General features: G+C 40.7%; 1 protein-coding gene across 2 annotated transcripts in view; it reads right to left on the bottom strand.

Annotated features, from left to right (window-relative positions):
- The window catches only part of LOC144768700 (zinc-binding protein A33-like), a 404,351-nt gene that overhangs the window by 348,738 nt on the left and 37,282 nt on the right, over window positions 1–18,331 (bottom strand). For both annotated transcript variants that reach the window (XM_078652562.1, XM_078652563.1), the window contains exon 2: window positions 4,788–5,194. In XM_078652562.1, coding sequence (XP_078508688.1) covers window positions 4,788–5,194 — 407 coding nt within the window. The remainder of the gene's footprint in view (window positions 1–4,787; window positions 5,195–18,331) is intronic.

Genomic DNA, 18,331 nt, shown 5'->3' with positions numbered 1-18,331 from the left:
TAGGTCTTTTAATAGTATTTTGCCCGGCTGTGGTTATTTTACTGTTATTAATATATTAACTTTTAAATGGTTTGTATTATTATTGAACTTTATCAGATCTTTCTTGTATATAATTACATGTTGTTTATTTAGCACTTTAAATTGGCACTTTTTTCACACTTTGCACAAAAAAACAAAAAATAAGAAAACATTGTTGCACATATACAGTTCAATACATGGCCGCATATGGATTTATCCTAAGACATAAGATTGACATGACTACACCTGAAATGGGTTCAAAGGATTTATCGGGTTATATATATTTGTATCTCAAATGCGTTGGTGACTTCTTTGCACATATTTATTAAAGTTTTTTAATTATTTATGTGCTTAGTAAATTTAACGATTAGATAATATAATATGGAATGCAGATGGTGTTTCGCCTCTACAAATGCTATACAATTGTAGTCTTGTTTCACTGACTATGGCCATGTGACCTGTAATGGTGGTCAAGGGGGTGTGTCCACTCTAGACAAAAAAATGAAAATGGCATGTATGTAAATTACACGTGAGCAAGTGCGTAGTGCTCGAAACGCATTGTGTTGGGTCGTAATAAAAGTAAAGATCTTGCCTGAAGTTCCGAGGGGTCTGTGCCTCCTTCGCCGTAACTGTCACAGTGTGGAAAGCGGAGATTGTAGGAGCAGTCGAGTGTGGATATATATATATATATATATATATATTATTTTTTTAGTTTGTTGTTTGTTATTTAAACTGCCTGGAGGGAAATGTTAAAATTATGTACATTATTGCTATTATGAATATTTTAATGAACTGATTGAAATGTTTGATAATTGTAGAGAGGCTGTATTGGTGTATATTGGACCCAGTATTTTTTCCCGTGGTTTGTCTGTTTGAGCTTGTTTTCATTTGTTGTGTATACTTTAATGATTATTTAACTGAATAGCTATTCACTACTGTAGGCACAGCAACACCTCCGAGCTCATTTTAATCTACACTGCACATTCACTTCTGGTGATCCCAGTCACTTTAGAAATCATTTGCTTCTCTTGTGTGTTGCGTTTGTCTTCCCCTACCCTATTGCTCCACCCCAGGTGTTTGCTGCACAGGGGTGTGTTGTAGCAGCCCTATGATGAAGCATGTCACAACTGTGTAGGTGAGGGCAGTATTAAGACACACAGCATGTGCCACCACTAGACAGACACTTTTTATCCCTCCCTACTCCTTCATGGTCACCAACCTACCCAAAGGTTAAGTACTGGTTAGAGTAGTGACATGTGGTTCTCCCTAACAAAGATTATGGTAGTTGCACGAGTGGGGCATCCACACCCCTCAACAAAATACCAAATTTCTCGCAGTAGCATTAATTTGTAGGGCCTAGGTACAGTGGTACCATATACTAGAGACTTCCAAGTAAATTAAATGTGCCGATTAGGTTTATGCCAATTCTAACATGTTCAAAAAGGGAGAGCACAAGCACTTTGTCCACTTTACTCTTGCTAACCAGTGGTAGAGGCCTATAGCCACCAAAAGCAAGTTCCTCACAAGGTGGCAAACATCTGGTGGAATAACACACAAAAGATGGTGATTTGAAACAGTAGCCTTTCATAATTAGCTCTAAATATGAATTGAGTTAAGGGATGCACCTCTACATTTAAAAGCTGCAGAGATCCTTGTGAAAGTCGCTTTATCCATTGTATGTATTGGACACTAGGCAGAACTAGATCTGCCAGTGTTTCTTGTCTCCGATTTATGAACAATAATAAAATCAATTTCCGAAATTAACCTTGGTAACTTTATGTTGTCCATTACCAGATTGCATGTACCCTTATGGCTTGGTTTTTCAGATATGGTCATTCCACTGGCACTTAAGAAAAACTATATTCACAATTGGTCTTTGAGGCAGGAATATATTGTTAAAGTACGCTAAGAATTGTCAGCTAACGATACCTTTCTGCCCTCTACAAAGGGCACTGTATATCACATGTTCAAGGGAAAAGAGTACTTTAGCTAACAGAACAAATTCAACAATTTTCTTAAACAAATGACCTTATATCAAGTTAGTTTAAATATGCCTCCTGCACAACTATTCACATAGTATTTAGAAGTCAGTCTGCACACGCTCTCAAAGAAACCAGGTGAATTCAGATTGCCATTCGAGTGTCCACTTTAACATGTGGTTTGTGTATTTTTTTTTTTAATGATTCACAATTTAACTTCTTGGGTGGGATTTCATATACCTGGTTAATTATCTGTCCTTTACAATAAATACATCCCATGCTAACTGCTGCACCATTTTGATGGATATGAAGGGATGACACCTCTTGTCACTGTGGGACTTATTAAAGTCAGGTCTTCCCTTAGCTCAAGAAAAACTAACTTCTTTAAAACACAAGGCCATTCATTAATGCCCAATGGGTCCTACAGAGCACACTATGCAATCATGTATGGACATTCTGCCTAAGGGGTTATATACTTAAGTCCAAGTGCCACTACGATGCTGGGGAATTTGTCCCCAGACAAAGCTCAAGCTGGTCTTAATTGGCCAAGTCTCTATGCAGCCACTGCATTGTGAAAATGTAAAGCTCCTGTCTACATAGAAAAAAACGCAATGATATTTCTACCATCAGCAGCAGACTACTATTCTGTGCAATACACCACAACTGCTATTAAAACATTACACTATATCTTATGCCTTTCAGAGGTTTGTTACCAAGATTTCGTCCCTCAAACATCAATGGCATTCCGGCCACAATTTCCCGGGAAACATCATTAACAACGAAGGCATTACTACGCGTAACGTTTACTATGGGGCACTTACCACGTAAACGTCTTTTCCACGCGTATGCCTTCCACGATCGTCTTTACCACGCAATAATCATTCCGGTCGGGGAACAAAAAAAAGCGTAGGATTAAAAAAGGGGGGTTGGGGGGTATCCCCCCATAAACAAACGAAACTGCCGTGCCAAAGAAATCAGCGTCGTTAGAGAGGAAGCTGAAATAAACTTCCGCTTCCTCTTTACGACGTACGAGCGACGTGGTAAAGGTGATGCGGGGAAAACGAATTCCGTTGTAACGCATGCGTAGAAAAGGCATGCGTTGCAACGGAAAATTTAGTACCGACATACAACCCAATTTCCCATAACCGATAATGTATAATGAGATGGCAATCCATTGTATTACGTTTTTATTACAGTAACTGGTCTGTGATTATTCATCTTTGAGTAACAATGTTATGCCAATTACGCATACTATCTATTATACATAATAAGCACAATGATTCCCAACTGCACTGTCCACATCCTACTCCTGCAATCAATCACTGCATTTCTAAAGCGCGCTATATACCCGTGAGGGTCTCAAGGCGTGGGGGGGGCTGCTACTAGTGATCAAAGAGCCAGGTCTTGAGGAGTCTTCTGAAGGCACACATGCCGAACGAAGCTGTACTTCGCACATGTAACTCATATGAGCCAGTGCAAAAGGCAGCACAAGGGATGTTTGCCGGACATCAGTGGGCGGCGGATGGGCTGCCTAGCTGCATTCAGCCTAAGAGACATGCCGGACAGAGGCTACTCCATTCAGGGAAGGCTTTAGTGCAGGTTGTCCGTTGCAATGGGAAGCAATAGCCAGCAAACAAACATGTATTATGTTAAGTGATCTTTTAATGAAACATGGCTCCCACAAGCTATCGAAATACATTTTTAACAGTACGATGAGTAGTGTTCTAACAATTCTTCCTTTGGGACAAGGATTTTGCAACAAATGAAATGTGGATGCCCATTTGCCATTCGGCACGAGGTCTGCAGACCACATTTCACAGGCTGGCAGTTACAGGGAGACAAATACACACCATGTTCTGCATATTAATGTCCCTACAAATGTTGCCTGTACTGTAATCATGGTACCTACATTCTGCAAAAGGGCAGTGCATAGTAACGATCTGTAGAAACAAGACTGTGCACTTACGAATGGGAGCCTAACTATAGACTCGCCGCTGCCCCTTTGGCAGGGCACTGCAAATCTTCAATCTTACTGGCCCTACAGAAAATCAAATGGCATAGGAGACCCCAATCTTCTCTCCACTCCACAAGGTCCATAGGCTACATTACAGGCTCTCCATGGCAAAAATGCTTACTGGTTGTAACCAAATCCATCACACGCCGTAAACAAAACATGGAGGTCACAAGAATGTAAATGTAAATGTACAGGAATTTATATAGCGCAAATCACCAAGCGGTTTCTAAGCGCTTGCTTAGGGAACCCGTCCTGGTATTCCCCTGTGAGATAACCCCGGCAGGGAATCCGCAAGGTGAAAGCCAGGCATCCCGCCGCGAGGGACCGTTGTGGAGATTAAGCAAGCTATTGCCCAGAGTCGCAGAGTGTGAACCCGTGAAATCGAGTAGGCACCGGAGCGAGAATTGTCGAGTCCATGGACATTTTAGGACTCAAGACCCCGCCGAGCCGGGAATTGAACCCTGGTCCCGGGCTGACCTCTGCTTCCAGGTCTGCCTCCTCTAACCAGTGAGCCACACTTCTCCAACTATCGATGGCAACACAAGCAATAAATGAAATCCTTCAGGAGGGCGTGTATCACCAAATAACATCCTGGTCAGGTCTGAAAAGATTTAAAGTTAGAAGCACTAGCCATCTGCACTCCCTCCACACAGAGGTATGATATTATCCAACAGCACAGAAGACAGATGTGCAACACCTCACCACAAACCAAACTCAGACTAACAAGAAATTTGGGACAGTAACGCCAATGCTATTCCCAGCCACGAGAACCTTACCTTGTAAAGGTCATGGGCTTCTTGGAGCAGCAGGAAGTTGTGATTGGAGTGCTTGAGTGCATCTTGGCATACTGTGCAAGCTAAGTCACCATCATCCTTGCAGAACCAAAGCAGTTTCTCATCATGCTCCGTGCATAAGCCATCGCTGTGCCTCGCCGAGCTTCGTAATGGGAATTCTCCTCTCACTTTCTCCACCAGTTTGGCCAGCACCAAGCTAGAAGTGTATCCACCTCGCATGAACTCGGTTCTGCAGAAAGGACAGGAGACGAACAGTTTGCGGCCACAGACCTGATCAACACAGGTTCTACAGAAGGGGTGCCCACACGGTAGAAGCACTGGTTTTTCGAAAAGCTCCAGGCAGATTGAGCAAGTCAGCTCGTCCTTGAGGTCTCCAGTAGCTGCAACATCTGTAACAAGAAAGACATGAACGTGAAAGGGAAGGAGATTGGCAAAGTAAGTACACACTTCTGAATCCAGCACTCTAGAAAGTTTTATTTACTTAAGGTCATGCTCCAGGTAAAAATGTTCTTGTGAAAAGAGAAAGAGGGGACTGATGCAGACATGAAATGGTATTTTAAGGAACACTAAGGTAGCGACTTGATGAGAGTTTGTAGGAATGAGGCTCAACATGCATAAAGAGAGACTGAAGACACTTTGCAGTAGTGAGTGAGTTGCTATCTGGAATGTTGCATGGCAAGTGGGAATGGGTGGTGTTTGAAGGGCTTGTAGTTGGAGGAATGCAGGCTGCAAGGACAACTACATCAATGAGTTCTTCATGTGGGGATGTGGCAAAGTATAGTCATAAGTTTGTGTACCGATTTACTCATTAAAACATATCACCTCTCATCAAGCCCTAGCAGTAGAAAACCCCAAAAGCATGACAACTATACATTCACATTGTCATCATTTATTATCTGTGTGTGAAAAGTACACTCTAAATAAATAACATTTGTTGGAGGAAATAAAACATGAAGAAATTACGCTATTGCAGATAATAGTAGAAAGCTATATAAAATTATGTGTGGTGAAAAAGCTGTGCAGGCCCAAATCCATTGCGGATATAAGGGAGATGAAGATGTCACTAGGAAATAAGAGTGCATGGCCGGGAAAGGTCTTAGTTAAAGGAAAACCAGTGTTTGTAAAAGCCTGAAGGAATTTATGATGTTAGCAAACAAGCATGTATTCAGTTGTACTAGTAAATTAGAAACATGACTTGAAGAATAAGAGCAGGAGATTGCATTAGCCAAGAGTACATAGAATCTGATAAGAGTACTTGAGAGCAGAATGATGAAACACACAAATATACATCTTCATTCAAAAGTAGTAATAAATAGTTAAGCATGGTCAGAACTGCAATGAAGAAAGTGTGGGAAATGGGTTAAAAGTTTGGGGACACAGGCAACAAGATGTTTTTCTGTTACAGATATGTGTTTGCAGAGTAACCTAAAATTTGGCCTTTTGTAAGAAGCATTGTTCATGTTGCTATTTAAGTGGTTGCCTGTAAAGCAGCAAATTGAGACCAGCGGTTTACCTGTGTGGAGATGGATACTCTCCCTGCCGCGGCAGAAAACCTGCTTTTACCTTGTGAAGAGGAATCTTGTCTTTTTTTAAGTTTCCCCCGCGCCTTAAAGAACCTCTTTAGAAGCAATAGTGGAGTAAATATTTCATGCAAGCTGCTCTCACATCAACTGGGAAAATTCTGATCCACTCCTTACAAAACTGCTTAAGCTCAATGATGTTTCAGAGCATTATTTTATGAACAGCTATTCACGTTCCATCACAGCATCTCAAGTCTGCTGAGGTCTGAACCTTCATTTGGCCACTCCAAAATGTGGACCTTTTTTTCAGCCATAGGATTTCCAGAGGTCTTGTGATCTAGCCAGCTGCTGCTCAGCAACCCTAATATGTGGAGAAATATTTTTGGGGAGAAAATTGAATTTCTACTGGTGACCTTGGCACACAATATTTGTTAACTCTTTCCCCAATGGAGGAATCATGTACTCCGTGTACTGAAATGACAGAGCCCTGTACACACCTGGATGAGGCACGGAAGGAAAGAAGAAGCTGGGTTTGGCGAAAGTAAGAGATAAGTGAGAGGCGAGCCGGCATATGCTGACTAGGCAAGCAAAGCAGAGTTTTGAAGGGAGCCGCGTAGCATCAAAGTTGCATCAGCATGCCATAGGGAAACACTATGAGAGTGGAGACACTGCTTGAGAAACACGGTGTGACTTGCTGGAAGTGGGGATCCAGATGAGAAGCCTCAAAGACTGGGTCAGTGAGAAAGTAGCAATCCTATGGAAGCTCACTCTGCATGGGAACCACCTAAAATATTTCTGGCAAGCGGTTCAAATAGATTAAAGTTTGGGAGTCATTGTGCACTTTGGAATCAGTCGCTATCCCATGGGTTACAGTCGGGCAAGAGTTTTGTTGGTTACTGAATGCTGTGCTGTGCAGGCAAAAGCACAGCAGAGGACAGCACTGCCCAGTTTAAATGAGCAAATGGTGAGGCACATAAAGGGTGTTGTGACGTGAAAAGAGCAAAAGGGAAGAGATTATCAAGAGTGACAGGTCAGGCTGTTCAAATAGAGGGTGTTTGGGGTGGGAGTAAAGAGACAATGTTGAGGATCAAAGTGATACTGAAGGCAAAGGGAGAGGGAAGAAAGGGTGAACAGGTAGCAACAGAAACTACAGACTTTTTATCCAGAGGGTGAATGCAAATGAGGCATGTTGTGCAGGTGGGTCAAGCGTCACCCCCCCGCCCCCCCCACCAAAAAAAACCACACACAAAATACACCACAAGTGTACACATTAAGTAGAAGGATCAGTTGCTAATGATAGGAATTATATTACAGAAGAAAGTGGTGGAGAGGAAGCATTACAACCCTTAGTATGAAGATTGCAAGGACAGTATTTTAGAAGAAAGTACAGGTGGGTTGGGTGGATGAAGGTGAAAGGAAGCCAAGGTTAGCAAAGGCAGAAGGCACTCCAGTGACCAGAATACAGACAGTGCCCTTGGGGCTCAAGATACATCTCAGTCGGTTTTCTGCATCCTAACGGCCCTGTTGTATTACAGGAGACACCAATGCTGGTGCAGCTGCTTCGGTAATACAAATAATGCTGAAAAACACACAGCACTGGTGCTATTTTAAGAGGGCATTCTCTCATTTGCATGGGAGGTGTGCCCCCTTGCAAATAAGGAAAACACTGCCTGTACGCTGTATTATGGACATGGATGCAGAGACAAAGAGGCAGTCAGGAGGTGCACTATGTGCCACAAATAGACGGTGCACAGTCAGTGCACCCCAAGGCAGCCCTCTGGCTCAGGGAAAGTGAGACAAAAATGGACCCAGACATCCCCTGCATGCAAATGCTGTCCTTCACGCACTCACTCACAGGGAAGATCTGTCATCCCCCTCACCTTGAAGTGGAGGTGGGTGCCACCTACATAGTGAAAGACTGAGCACCTACTTTAGTTAGCTGCTCAGTAGTTCACTAATGTACTGCCTAGAGGTGGCGTCTACCCAGATAGCGGCGCATCATATGGATTACACTGTACGTGTTTGCACACAGCACACAAATACTTTAGAGTTGTGCCATAGTGAGAATGACATGGAGCACGAGGTAGGTGAGATAGTGGAAATTGCTGATAATGTATTGGGGGACAGAGTAGAAACAGTGAGGCCCAAGAGTAGAAAGAGCAAAAAGGTAAATGCACTGTGGAAAAAGTTGATGCATTGTAGATGGACAGCACAGAGCAAAAATGAACAGCAGCAGAAGTGAAGAGGTCAGCAGGGTGGTGTAGCAGAGTCTGGGATACATTTGGGCCAAGGTAAAAGCTTAGAGGTCAGCAGAGAGGTAAATATAGATCAGGAAAGGTTAAGAGTTGGAAGCATAAGACAGTCCATGGAATAATAAAAAAAAATCCAAACCTGTTGGGATGGATTGTCACAGTGAGCTGTAAATTGTTACAGCAGAAGGCACAGATGTGGAGGAGATAAAGAGAGCATGGATAAAAAGCAGTCGGAACAGGTCAAGATGGGAATGGAAGACTGAGCAAGTATTGGCAGCAAGGGATCCTGGATACCGCACCACTACATGTGTTAGATATTTTTAATAAGGGTAAGTATTAAAATAGACTGCTGATAATTGCCCACCTCAAAAAGCTAGTTACCAATGATCGCTTCTCATTTTCAATAAATATACACATAGAGTGGCAACTTTGAACCAAAAAACATGATTCAGCACATTGCTGTATTCATAGCAAAAGGATGAAACGAGAGGTCTTTTCTTTGCTTGCATTCATTCTTTTATTCAATATCTTCTTTTTTATGACCGACAGTTCCACACAGACAAAGCATTTCCCCCAACATTTGGGCTTCCTCAGGACCGGAAACGAGTTGTATTTCTTAGAAATCCATAACTTCTCCCATTTGATTTTACATCCGCGGTGGTACCTCATTTGAAGTTAGACCCCGTCCAAATTTAGATTACACCGGTTGTCTGCATTGCGTCATGTGCCGGCATGGGATGGAGTAAAAAGGAGGATTTGATTTCGGACTACATACTCTATTTAAAAAGAATAAATGGAGATTCTGACAACGGAGTCTAACTTCAAGTGAGGTACCACCGCGCATGTAGAATCAAATGGGAGAAGTTATGGATTTCTACGAAACAACATATTTTTTTGTATACTATGGTATGTCAAATCAGGGAGGTTGTTTGAGCGAATAACAAACCTTAGCAGCATCTGCCACATCGCAAGTCAGCGCTGCATCCCAGCAGTTACCCCGAAACGCATAACCTCTCCTTGATCACGGGCAGGCAGCATCTCCACCCAAAAAAGTGTTCGCTGATAACATTTTACACACCGTGGTTATTGAGCAAATGCAGAAGCAGAGCTCAAGAAGCACGGAACGTGGGATTTAAAAAGTGGTGATACTGTAATGCAGGGACCATGATTGAAACACGTTAATTTAACCACTGGTATCTGACACTTGTCAACGCTGTTAATCTTCAGCGATGTATGATGAGATGAAGCCTCCGTACCTTTGTCTGAGACTTAAAGCAGAGTTAACCATGCTTGTAAGGGACCAAACATATTGCGGGCCGCAACTCACACAAATGGTGCTTTGGCTGCAGCCAGCATTCCAGAGCTGTAAGCGCATTTGAATTTGCACAAGTGAGTTCGATTTCAAAACCATGCATCGACAATAATTAAATCATACAACACATCAAGTAGCGAACTGGAGATTATATATATATTTCAAATCCAAAAAGAAGCGTCCTTCCGGGATCGTTCTCCCGTAGTCAGTTGGCGCTTTTTTCGGCAGACCCAACGCCAAACTTTTTCAATATCCAGAAACAACTTGCCCATAAGCAATACGCGCACTCAGGAGTATGGATACGATCTTTTTTATTCCTTAGGAAACGCGTAACGTTTCCTAAGGAATAAAAAAGATAGCATCCATACTCCTGAGTGCGCGTATTGCTTATGGGCAAGAATATATATATATATATATATATATATTTATTTACCCACTGGCGGTCGCCAGTAGGTAGTTATAGTTAGGATTGTTTTCCATAGGGTAATCGCAACATTCTATTGAAAATAACTTTGGCGCCGGTTGAGAAATGTTTCCTCAACTTTGCCTCGCGGCTCTCCGCTCCTTCCCTGAAAGTTTGGGGGGGATTCGTCAATCGGGGGCTGAGATAAAACGGGGGTCCCAAAACGTGTTTTCCACATGTTCATTTCCATAGGGCGGTCAAACTCACTTTTAGCTCGAAACGGCTGAATGGATTTTCACCAAACTTGGCAAAATTGTAGGGGCTGGTAGCCCGATGTGCCTTTGCTATGTCTAAAGATATGTGCTCCAGAGGATTTTGAGTAATTTAGGCTCAAAAAAATTTATATATCTAAAGCCGCGTACCGGGGAGCGCTCCGGGCGCGCCACGCGACTTGCGCACGGAAAGCTGATTGGCTGTCGGTTGTCTGTAAACATTCGAAACAGTCCGGAGCGGCCGCCATCTTGTGTCTCGGTAGGATCGAGACACAAGAGGTGGCAAAAACAAAGGGGGAAATAACCAAAAGGGGGCAGGGTAGACCCCCCTTGACCCCCTGGGTTTGATGTGGGAGCCATAAAAGGGTCCCGCGGGTAAAAAAAGTAAAACAATTATTTTTCGATTTTCGTGGGGGGAGCGCCTGGTACACGCACCAGGGAGCGTACCACGCGGAAAACCCAGTGAAACAGGTAAATAATAATTTAAAGTGATTAGAGGTAGGGTAGCTCTGCATAGAGTTGTTTGGGTGTTTTAAGTACCAACATGTAGGTACCAATGCTGAGTCTTAAATTTAATGTACACCCTTTCCTCTGTAGATATCTTGCATGTTGTTACAGAAGTTATTGGGCTATATGGAATCCATATCATAGTCTGTCAGGAAAGCAGAAACAACATGGAGGCAGGAGATGAAAAAGAGATGTCAAATACACATTGGAGATAATATAGTGGGAGAAAGGAAGTATCTATGAGCAAAATTACTATGTAACATAAAAAAGTTGCACAGTATACTATAAATCTGACTTTACATTATAATCAATTTGGTACTAGTTTATGAATTACATATAAAAATGAATAATGTCTCAAACAATTTTAGAATTATTAAATATACATTTATTGTTCAGATTCTTTTTCCAAATTTAACAGAACTTCTAATAACAGATTGTCGGAAATGTCCTCATTTTGAATTAGCGAATCTACTGCTTCTACACATTGAACTAATTCATAGTCCCGGGATTCATCCATGAATTCTAAGTCATCATTGGGTTCAATAACTTGTTCATTGTTGCTCTCCAGAACAATTTCAAAGGAAATATTCTGCTCTCCTTCCATTTTCTTGCTGTAACTTGCATAAAAAATAAATATATCAGTAGAGATAGGGCACTGTTGGGTTTAAGTTCAGACAGGTAGTTTTGATTTTTTAACAGTGAAGTTATCTTTGGGCAGTGTATGTACAGGTAGTTTTGATTTTTTAACAGTGAAGTTATCTTTGGGCAGTGTATGTTATCAGGCTGGAAGTAGAAATATAAAAAAGTGTATATCATGAAGCCTAAGTAAATTCATAAATACACAAGACAAGCCTAACTCCATCCATAACTATAACAGAGAAGTCTATCTCAATCTATAACTATGACAGAGGGATAGTATATAACTATCAGAAAATGTTTTCCAAATTAACTTAAAGTGCACAACATACTTCAGTTTTCAAAATAACATCTTACCTTTCAAAAAGAAGTTTAAGTTCTCGAGGAAAATGCTTTTGAAATGTACTTCAGGAAGTAGTAGTCAAAATGGCTGCGTTTCCCTCTCTTTCTTTATATATATTCATGTACATAACCAATCAAATGTCATGAAATTATAGTAGAAAATGAAAGTAACATTTTAATTGGTTGTAAATTCTAACATTTCAGATGTGTTTTTGTGAAGTAATTTACCTCAGGATATTTAGAGAGGTCTACAGGCTAAATGGCTCAATGGAATTCCACCAAATTTGGGAAAATGGTAGGGACTGGTATGTTGTATGAGCTATTCTATATTTGGTGAAAGTGTCTCCAGTGGTGTTTATGTAAATTAACTTTTAACATTTTTTGGGAGCTCTTCCCGGTGCGCGCCCCGGTACGCGTACCGGCAGCGCCACGGGAGTCCTCCATTTTGTGTTTCGGTAGAGAAAATGGAGGACAAACAACGTTGGGAATGGGTATAAGGGGGCATCGTAGGCACTCCCTGACCCTCTAGGTTTTCTGAGGGGTCTTAGGATGCCCATATAGGCAGAAAAAAAATATATATATATTTTTCGCGGGGGGAGCGCCCGGTACGCGCACCGGGGAGCATACCGGGGAGCGTACTTTGGTGAAAAATAGTGAAAAAAATTAGAAAAAGATAATCATTTGGAGTTATCAGAGATAGGGTAGCCCTGAAAAGGGCTTTTGGGTTCTGTGGCTGATTTAGGTACCTACAAGTAGGTACCAATGCACAGTCTTAAATTCAGGAGGAATATTCTATTCCCCTCATCTGAGAAGTGCACACCATCTCCTCTGTAGATATCTTGCATGTTGTAACGCAAGTTGTTGTTGTATATTGAACCCATTCCATAGTCTCTCATGTAAGCAGAAACAGATTTATTCACATGTTTCCGTGCTTTCTCAAATTGTGGACAAAATTGGTTGGACCAGTTCCATTTCTGTCTTTGACATATATTGGAATATACCATGGCAGTTTGTGGAAAAGGTGTCATCAGTTGCCCAAAGGTGTCCTTTAAAACCATCTCCAGACCTACCCCAGTCAAAGTGCCTAGGTCATTTCCACCACAGTGCAAAATTATGAGGTCAGGATGCGGCAGATGGTAAAAGGTTTTACCAATGGTATCAATTGATGACATCTCAATCCTCTTTGGCCAATCCATTTTATGTGCACATTTGGTAAATCAAGGTTGTGAACATTTCTGGTACCTGCATACCTTTGAGCCCAGTGAATGTAGCTATGTCCAATAATCCAGACAGAATACATGGTGAGAGGAGGTTCTGGTGCAGTCAGATGAAGTGCAGGAATGAAATGGCAGTTGGAACAGTAGGAGTTTGCAAAAAAAGAAAACTGTGGAGTTTCAGTGCTCTTGAATCACAAGCAATGATTGGTGGATTCAGATAGTTGAAAACTGAAAGTTAGGGTGCATGGTTCTGTTATGTGAAAGAAGTAATTTGAGTGGTTAAGAAAAAGTAATTTAAAGAAAGATTGCAGTGGATAAGCTGGTGTATTGAGAGGTCAAACATGCTTGCTGATTTGATTTGCAACATTGTAGAATAAACTTTTAACCCTGAGAGCTCAGTGAGGAGGGAGTTGCTATGGTAACAGGTAGAAAGGGCTGGGGGGGAAGGGTGTGGATTTGAAAATAGAGAGGGAAGAGTTTCGATTGGTTACCATGAGGAATATGTGTGTAGAATTAGAGGTTTTCTGTGCCATTAATGATTGCAGTGCCTGGAGAACATACCTTTTGCTCTGCTAAAGAAATTGGTGTGTGTATCTGACACTGTTCTGAATCTCCTAAAGCATTTGTAAAGGTGAGTTATGATTCATTTAGATAGAGAGTTCAGATTAAGAAGCACATTGATTTTCTTTGCGGTTGGTTTGTGTGATGCTTTTTGAAAATGCATGGTTTCTATATTTGTAAAATAGAGGATTTGTATTTTGTGAAATAGTGATGTTTCAGTAGTGAAGTTGAATGGTTGTACATAGGATTTGCACTCTGTATCTAAAATGTTATTTTAAAAATCAATTTTAGGGTAAATGAATGGGTTTCAGTAGTGAAAATGAATGCTTGTACATAGGATCTGTGCAGTGTTTCTAAAATGTTAATTGAAAAACGATTTTAGTGCAAAACAATGGTTTTTAGTAGTGAAAATGAATGCTTGTAAATAGGATCTGTGCTCTGTTCATAAAATATTAAATAAAACACGATTTTAGTGCAAATTAATGGATTTCAGTAGTGAAAATGAATGCTTGTACATAGGACCTGTGTTCTGTTCCTAAAATGGTAATTGAAAAACGATTTTAGTGCAAATCCATGAATAAAATTTTTAAGAAGGAATAAATAGTGTGTGCCTAATTATATAAAAATATTTGAATCTTTTACAAACATGTTACCTGTTTTACCTCAGATTGGGAAGCATGCTGAGTTTCTTTGCTGTTGGTTTGTTTCAATTTTTGGGTAATGCTCGGTAGGAATGTTTGCAAGAGATAGGAAATGTATTTTGTAAAATAGTGACTTTTCAGTACTGAAATGGAATGATTGTACATAGGACCTGCACTGTGTTTCTAAAATGTTATTGAAAAATCGATTTTGGGGAAAATTAATAGCTTTTACATTTTTGAGAAAGAATAAAAATTGTGTGCATGATTAAATAAAATAATTTGAAGCTTTCACAATCATGTCACCTGTGTTATCTCAGATTAGGAAGCACACCGAGAGCCTTATTTATGAAAACAGCGATGCGTCACTTTTAACTGTGCACTCCTTGGGACACCAATGATGCATTATATTTAATGTATGACGCATCATGTTTCTAGGACTTACAGATAAGTCAGTATTTCTGATGTATCTGTAAGCGCAAAAGTGACAAATTGCTGGAGTGTGTCACAAAAATGACGCAACTCTAGCAATGCATCCTTTCACATGGGGAAAGCCCCATGTGAAAGTGTTTGCCTCAGTCTTACGCCTGCTGTGAGGCAGGTGCAAGATTTTGACGGAATAGCGTCCTAAAAGTGACGCAGTGAAATCTCAGATTTCACTGCGTCACTATTACAAGGTTTTTTGCGGGGGAATGACCCCTCTGTGTACATTACACCTGAAAGAGGTATAATGTGGCCAGAGGTTTAAAAAATGACGCATCTACCTACATGCGTCACTTTTTAAATATGGAGCAACAAGGCACATGTTTTATGCCGCCAATGCGTCACAAAAAATGACGCATCAGTAGCGCAAAACTGACGCAGGGCTTTATAAATGAGATTCATCTTTTTTTGCACACTACTCCAGTTTAGTCCTGTCCACTGCACTCTTGGACACATGCCTCACCTTTTGTGCTCCCCTGGACAGGCTTCATCTCATCTGCACTCCTGCTTAGGTGTCAGAATCCTTTTACATGGGGAAAGCCCCATTTGAAAGCGTTTGCCTCAGTCTTATGCCTGCTGTGAGGCAAGTGCAAGATTTTGACGTAATAGTGTCCTAAAAGTGACGCAGTGAAATCTCATAGATTTCACAGCGTCACTATTACAAGGTTTTTTGTGGGGGAATGACCCCTCTGTGTACATTACACCTGACAGAGGTATAATGTGGCGTAGAGGTTTAAAAAATGACGCATCTACCTACATGCGTCACTTTTTAAATATGGCGCAACAAGGCACATGTTTTATGCCGCCAATGCGTCACAAAAAGTGACGCATCAGTAGCGCAAAACTGATGCAGGGCTTAATAAATGAGGCTCATCTTTTTTTTGCACACTACTCCAGTTTAGTCCTGTCCACTGCACTCTTGGACACAAGCCTCACGTTTTGTGCTCCCCTGGACAGGCTTCATTACATGAGCACTCCTGCTTAGGCCTTATAATCTTTTTTTAGAATATTTGAAAAACAGAGAAAAGGTCATATGTATAAGCTTTTCATTACACTACTAAAATATTTTTGGTGCAAATTAATGAGTTTTACATTTTTGAGAAAGAATAAATAGTAGGACCTGCACTGTGTTTCTAAAATGTTATTGAAAAATCGATTTTGGGACAAATCAATGAATTCTATATTTTTGAGAAATAATAAATAGTGTGTGCATGATTACTTAAAAAAATTTGAACTTTTCACAATTATGTCACCTGTGTTACCTCAGATTAGGAAGCACACTGAGCTTCTTTGCTGTTGGTTTGTGTTATTTTTTTGGTAATGCTTGGTAGGATTGTTTGCAAGAGAGAGGAAATGTATTTTGTAAAATAGTGAGTTTTCAGTACTGAAATGGAATACTTGTACTCCAGCAATGCATCCTTTCACATGGGGAAAGCTGCATGTGAAAGCGTTTGCCTCAGTCTTATATCTGCTGTAAGGCAGGCGCAAGATTTTGACGTAAAAGTGTCCTAAAAGTGACGCAGTGAAATCTCATAGATTTCACTATGTCACTATTACGAGGCTTTTTGCGGAGAAATGACCCCTCTGTGTACATTACACCGGAAAGAAATATAATGTGGCACAGAGGTTTAAAAAGTGATGCATCTAACTACATGCGTCACTTTTTAAATATGGCGCAACAAGGCACATGTTTTATGCCGCCGATGCGTCTCAAAAAGTGACGCATCAGCAGTGGAAAACTGACGCAGGGCTTTATAAATGAGGCTCATCTTTATTTTGCACACTACTCCAGTTTAGTCCTGTCCACTGCACTCTTGGACACAAGCATCACCTTTTGTGCTCCCCTGGACAGGCTTCATCACATCTGCACTCCTGCTTAGGCCTCAATTTTCTTTAGAATAAAATTTGAAAAACAGAAAAAGGTCATATGTATAAGCTTTTCATTGTACTACTGAAACATTTTTGGGGCAAATTAATGTCATTTACATTTTTGAGAAGGAATAAATAATGTCTGCATGATTAAATACATATATTTCATCCTTTCACAATAATGTCACCTGTGTTACCTCAGATTAGGAAGTAGATTGTGCAGATGAGGTGAGGCATGTCCAGAGGGACAGAGGAGATGAGGTCTGTGTTCAAGATTGTAGTGGGAGAGAGGCCTTTCCTGGGAAGCATAGGTGGTGAAGCCTGTGTATAAGAGTACAGTGGACTAGACTTCATGAAGCCTATCCCCTACTGCACTCTTAGACACAGGTCTCATCTTCTTTATACCTGTGGACAGAGCTGTCTTCCACTACACTCTGTAATACAGGCCTCACCTCTTCTGCACCCCTGGAGAATCCTCACCTGATCTGTAACCCTGAATAGACCGTTTGCTTTTTGTCATTGCTTTGTTGTTTGGTAATAGTGGTCTATAATGTGCTATTTTTTCTTTAACACAGATTGAAATCAAGATTTCAAGAGTAAGGAAAGATGCCCTCAAGGGAAAGGAGAAAAAAAAAATAACTGAAAAAAAGAAAACAGCAACGGAATTACAGCACTCTTACACAACAAATACTTCAAAAAACAGGAACAAAGCTCCTGGTAAGACAACTATGTCTTTCTTACGGAACATATGTAGATCAAAAAAAATGTTGGACAGCATGTAGAAAAAGAGAACGAGAGAGTAAATTTGAAAAGGAAGGAGAGAACCTCAAAGAATCCTACAACTGGAGCAGGAGAGAATAATATGTATAGGAATAGAAGGCAGAATCAGTTTAGAGACATTCGTAAACGAATGTTTCGCAATAGGGTGGTTTTAAATTTGTTAAAAAACATTAGGAAAGGTAAACAGAGCTGCTTTTTATAAGAAAAGGAAAAGTGTAGAGAAGATTGTTGATCAGGCTTTTGAAGTTAAGAAAAAATTATTTATTTTAATAATCAATAGAATTAGGACACTTAACAAGACAATTGATGTTTTCAAATCAAACAGTAGATGGAAAAGAGTAATTAATCGGACTAATTTTTGTAAAGTTTTTTCTGGAGAATGGATGCACAGTTCAAGTTGTGAGCCATTTTTTAATGAGGAGAGTTACTTCCAGGAGAATGATTTAGTGCATGCAGTTGACACCAGTGGTCGAGCGTATGAAGTGAAAGATGGTTGTCCGATTGAAAAAGAGAAACTTGTGCCTAGAGAACCAGAAGAGGTGTTATCTGATGGAGTGGAAGTGTAGTCGTATTTGTAGTGTGCGACAGGAATCAATTGATTTGTTTTGTAATTTCTTACGTACATATAGTAAGAAAAGTCTAAAGCAGAAAGTGAAGATCCTTGCAGAGTGAGAGAAAACAAAAGTTTGCAAGGGCATTCACTGGCTTGTCTTTCTAGAAAAGTCTGTCAGAGT

Source organism: Lissotriton helveticus, chromosome 7 (assembly GCF_964261635.1).
Source record: "Lissotriton helveticus chromosome 7, aLisHel1.1, whole genome shotgun sequence".
Lineage (NCBI taxonomy): Eukaryota > Metazoa > Chordata > Amphibia > Caudata > Salamandridae > Lissotriton > Lissotriton helveticus.
This window is presented reverse-complemented; position numbering and strand designations above follow the sequence as displayed.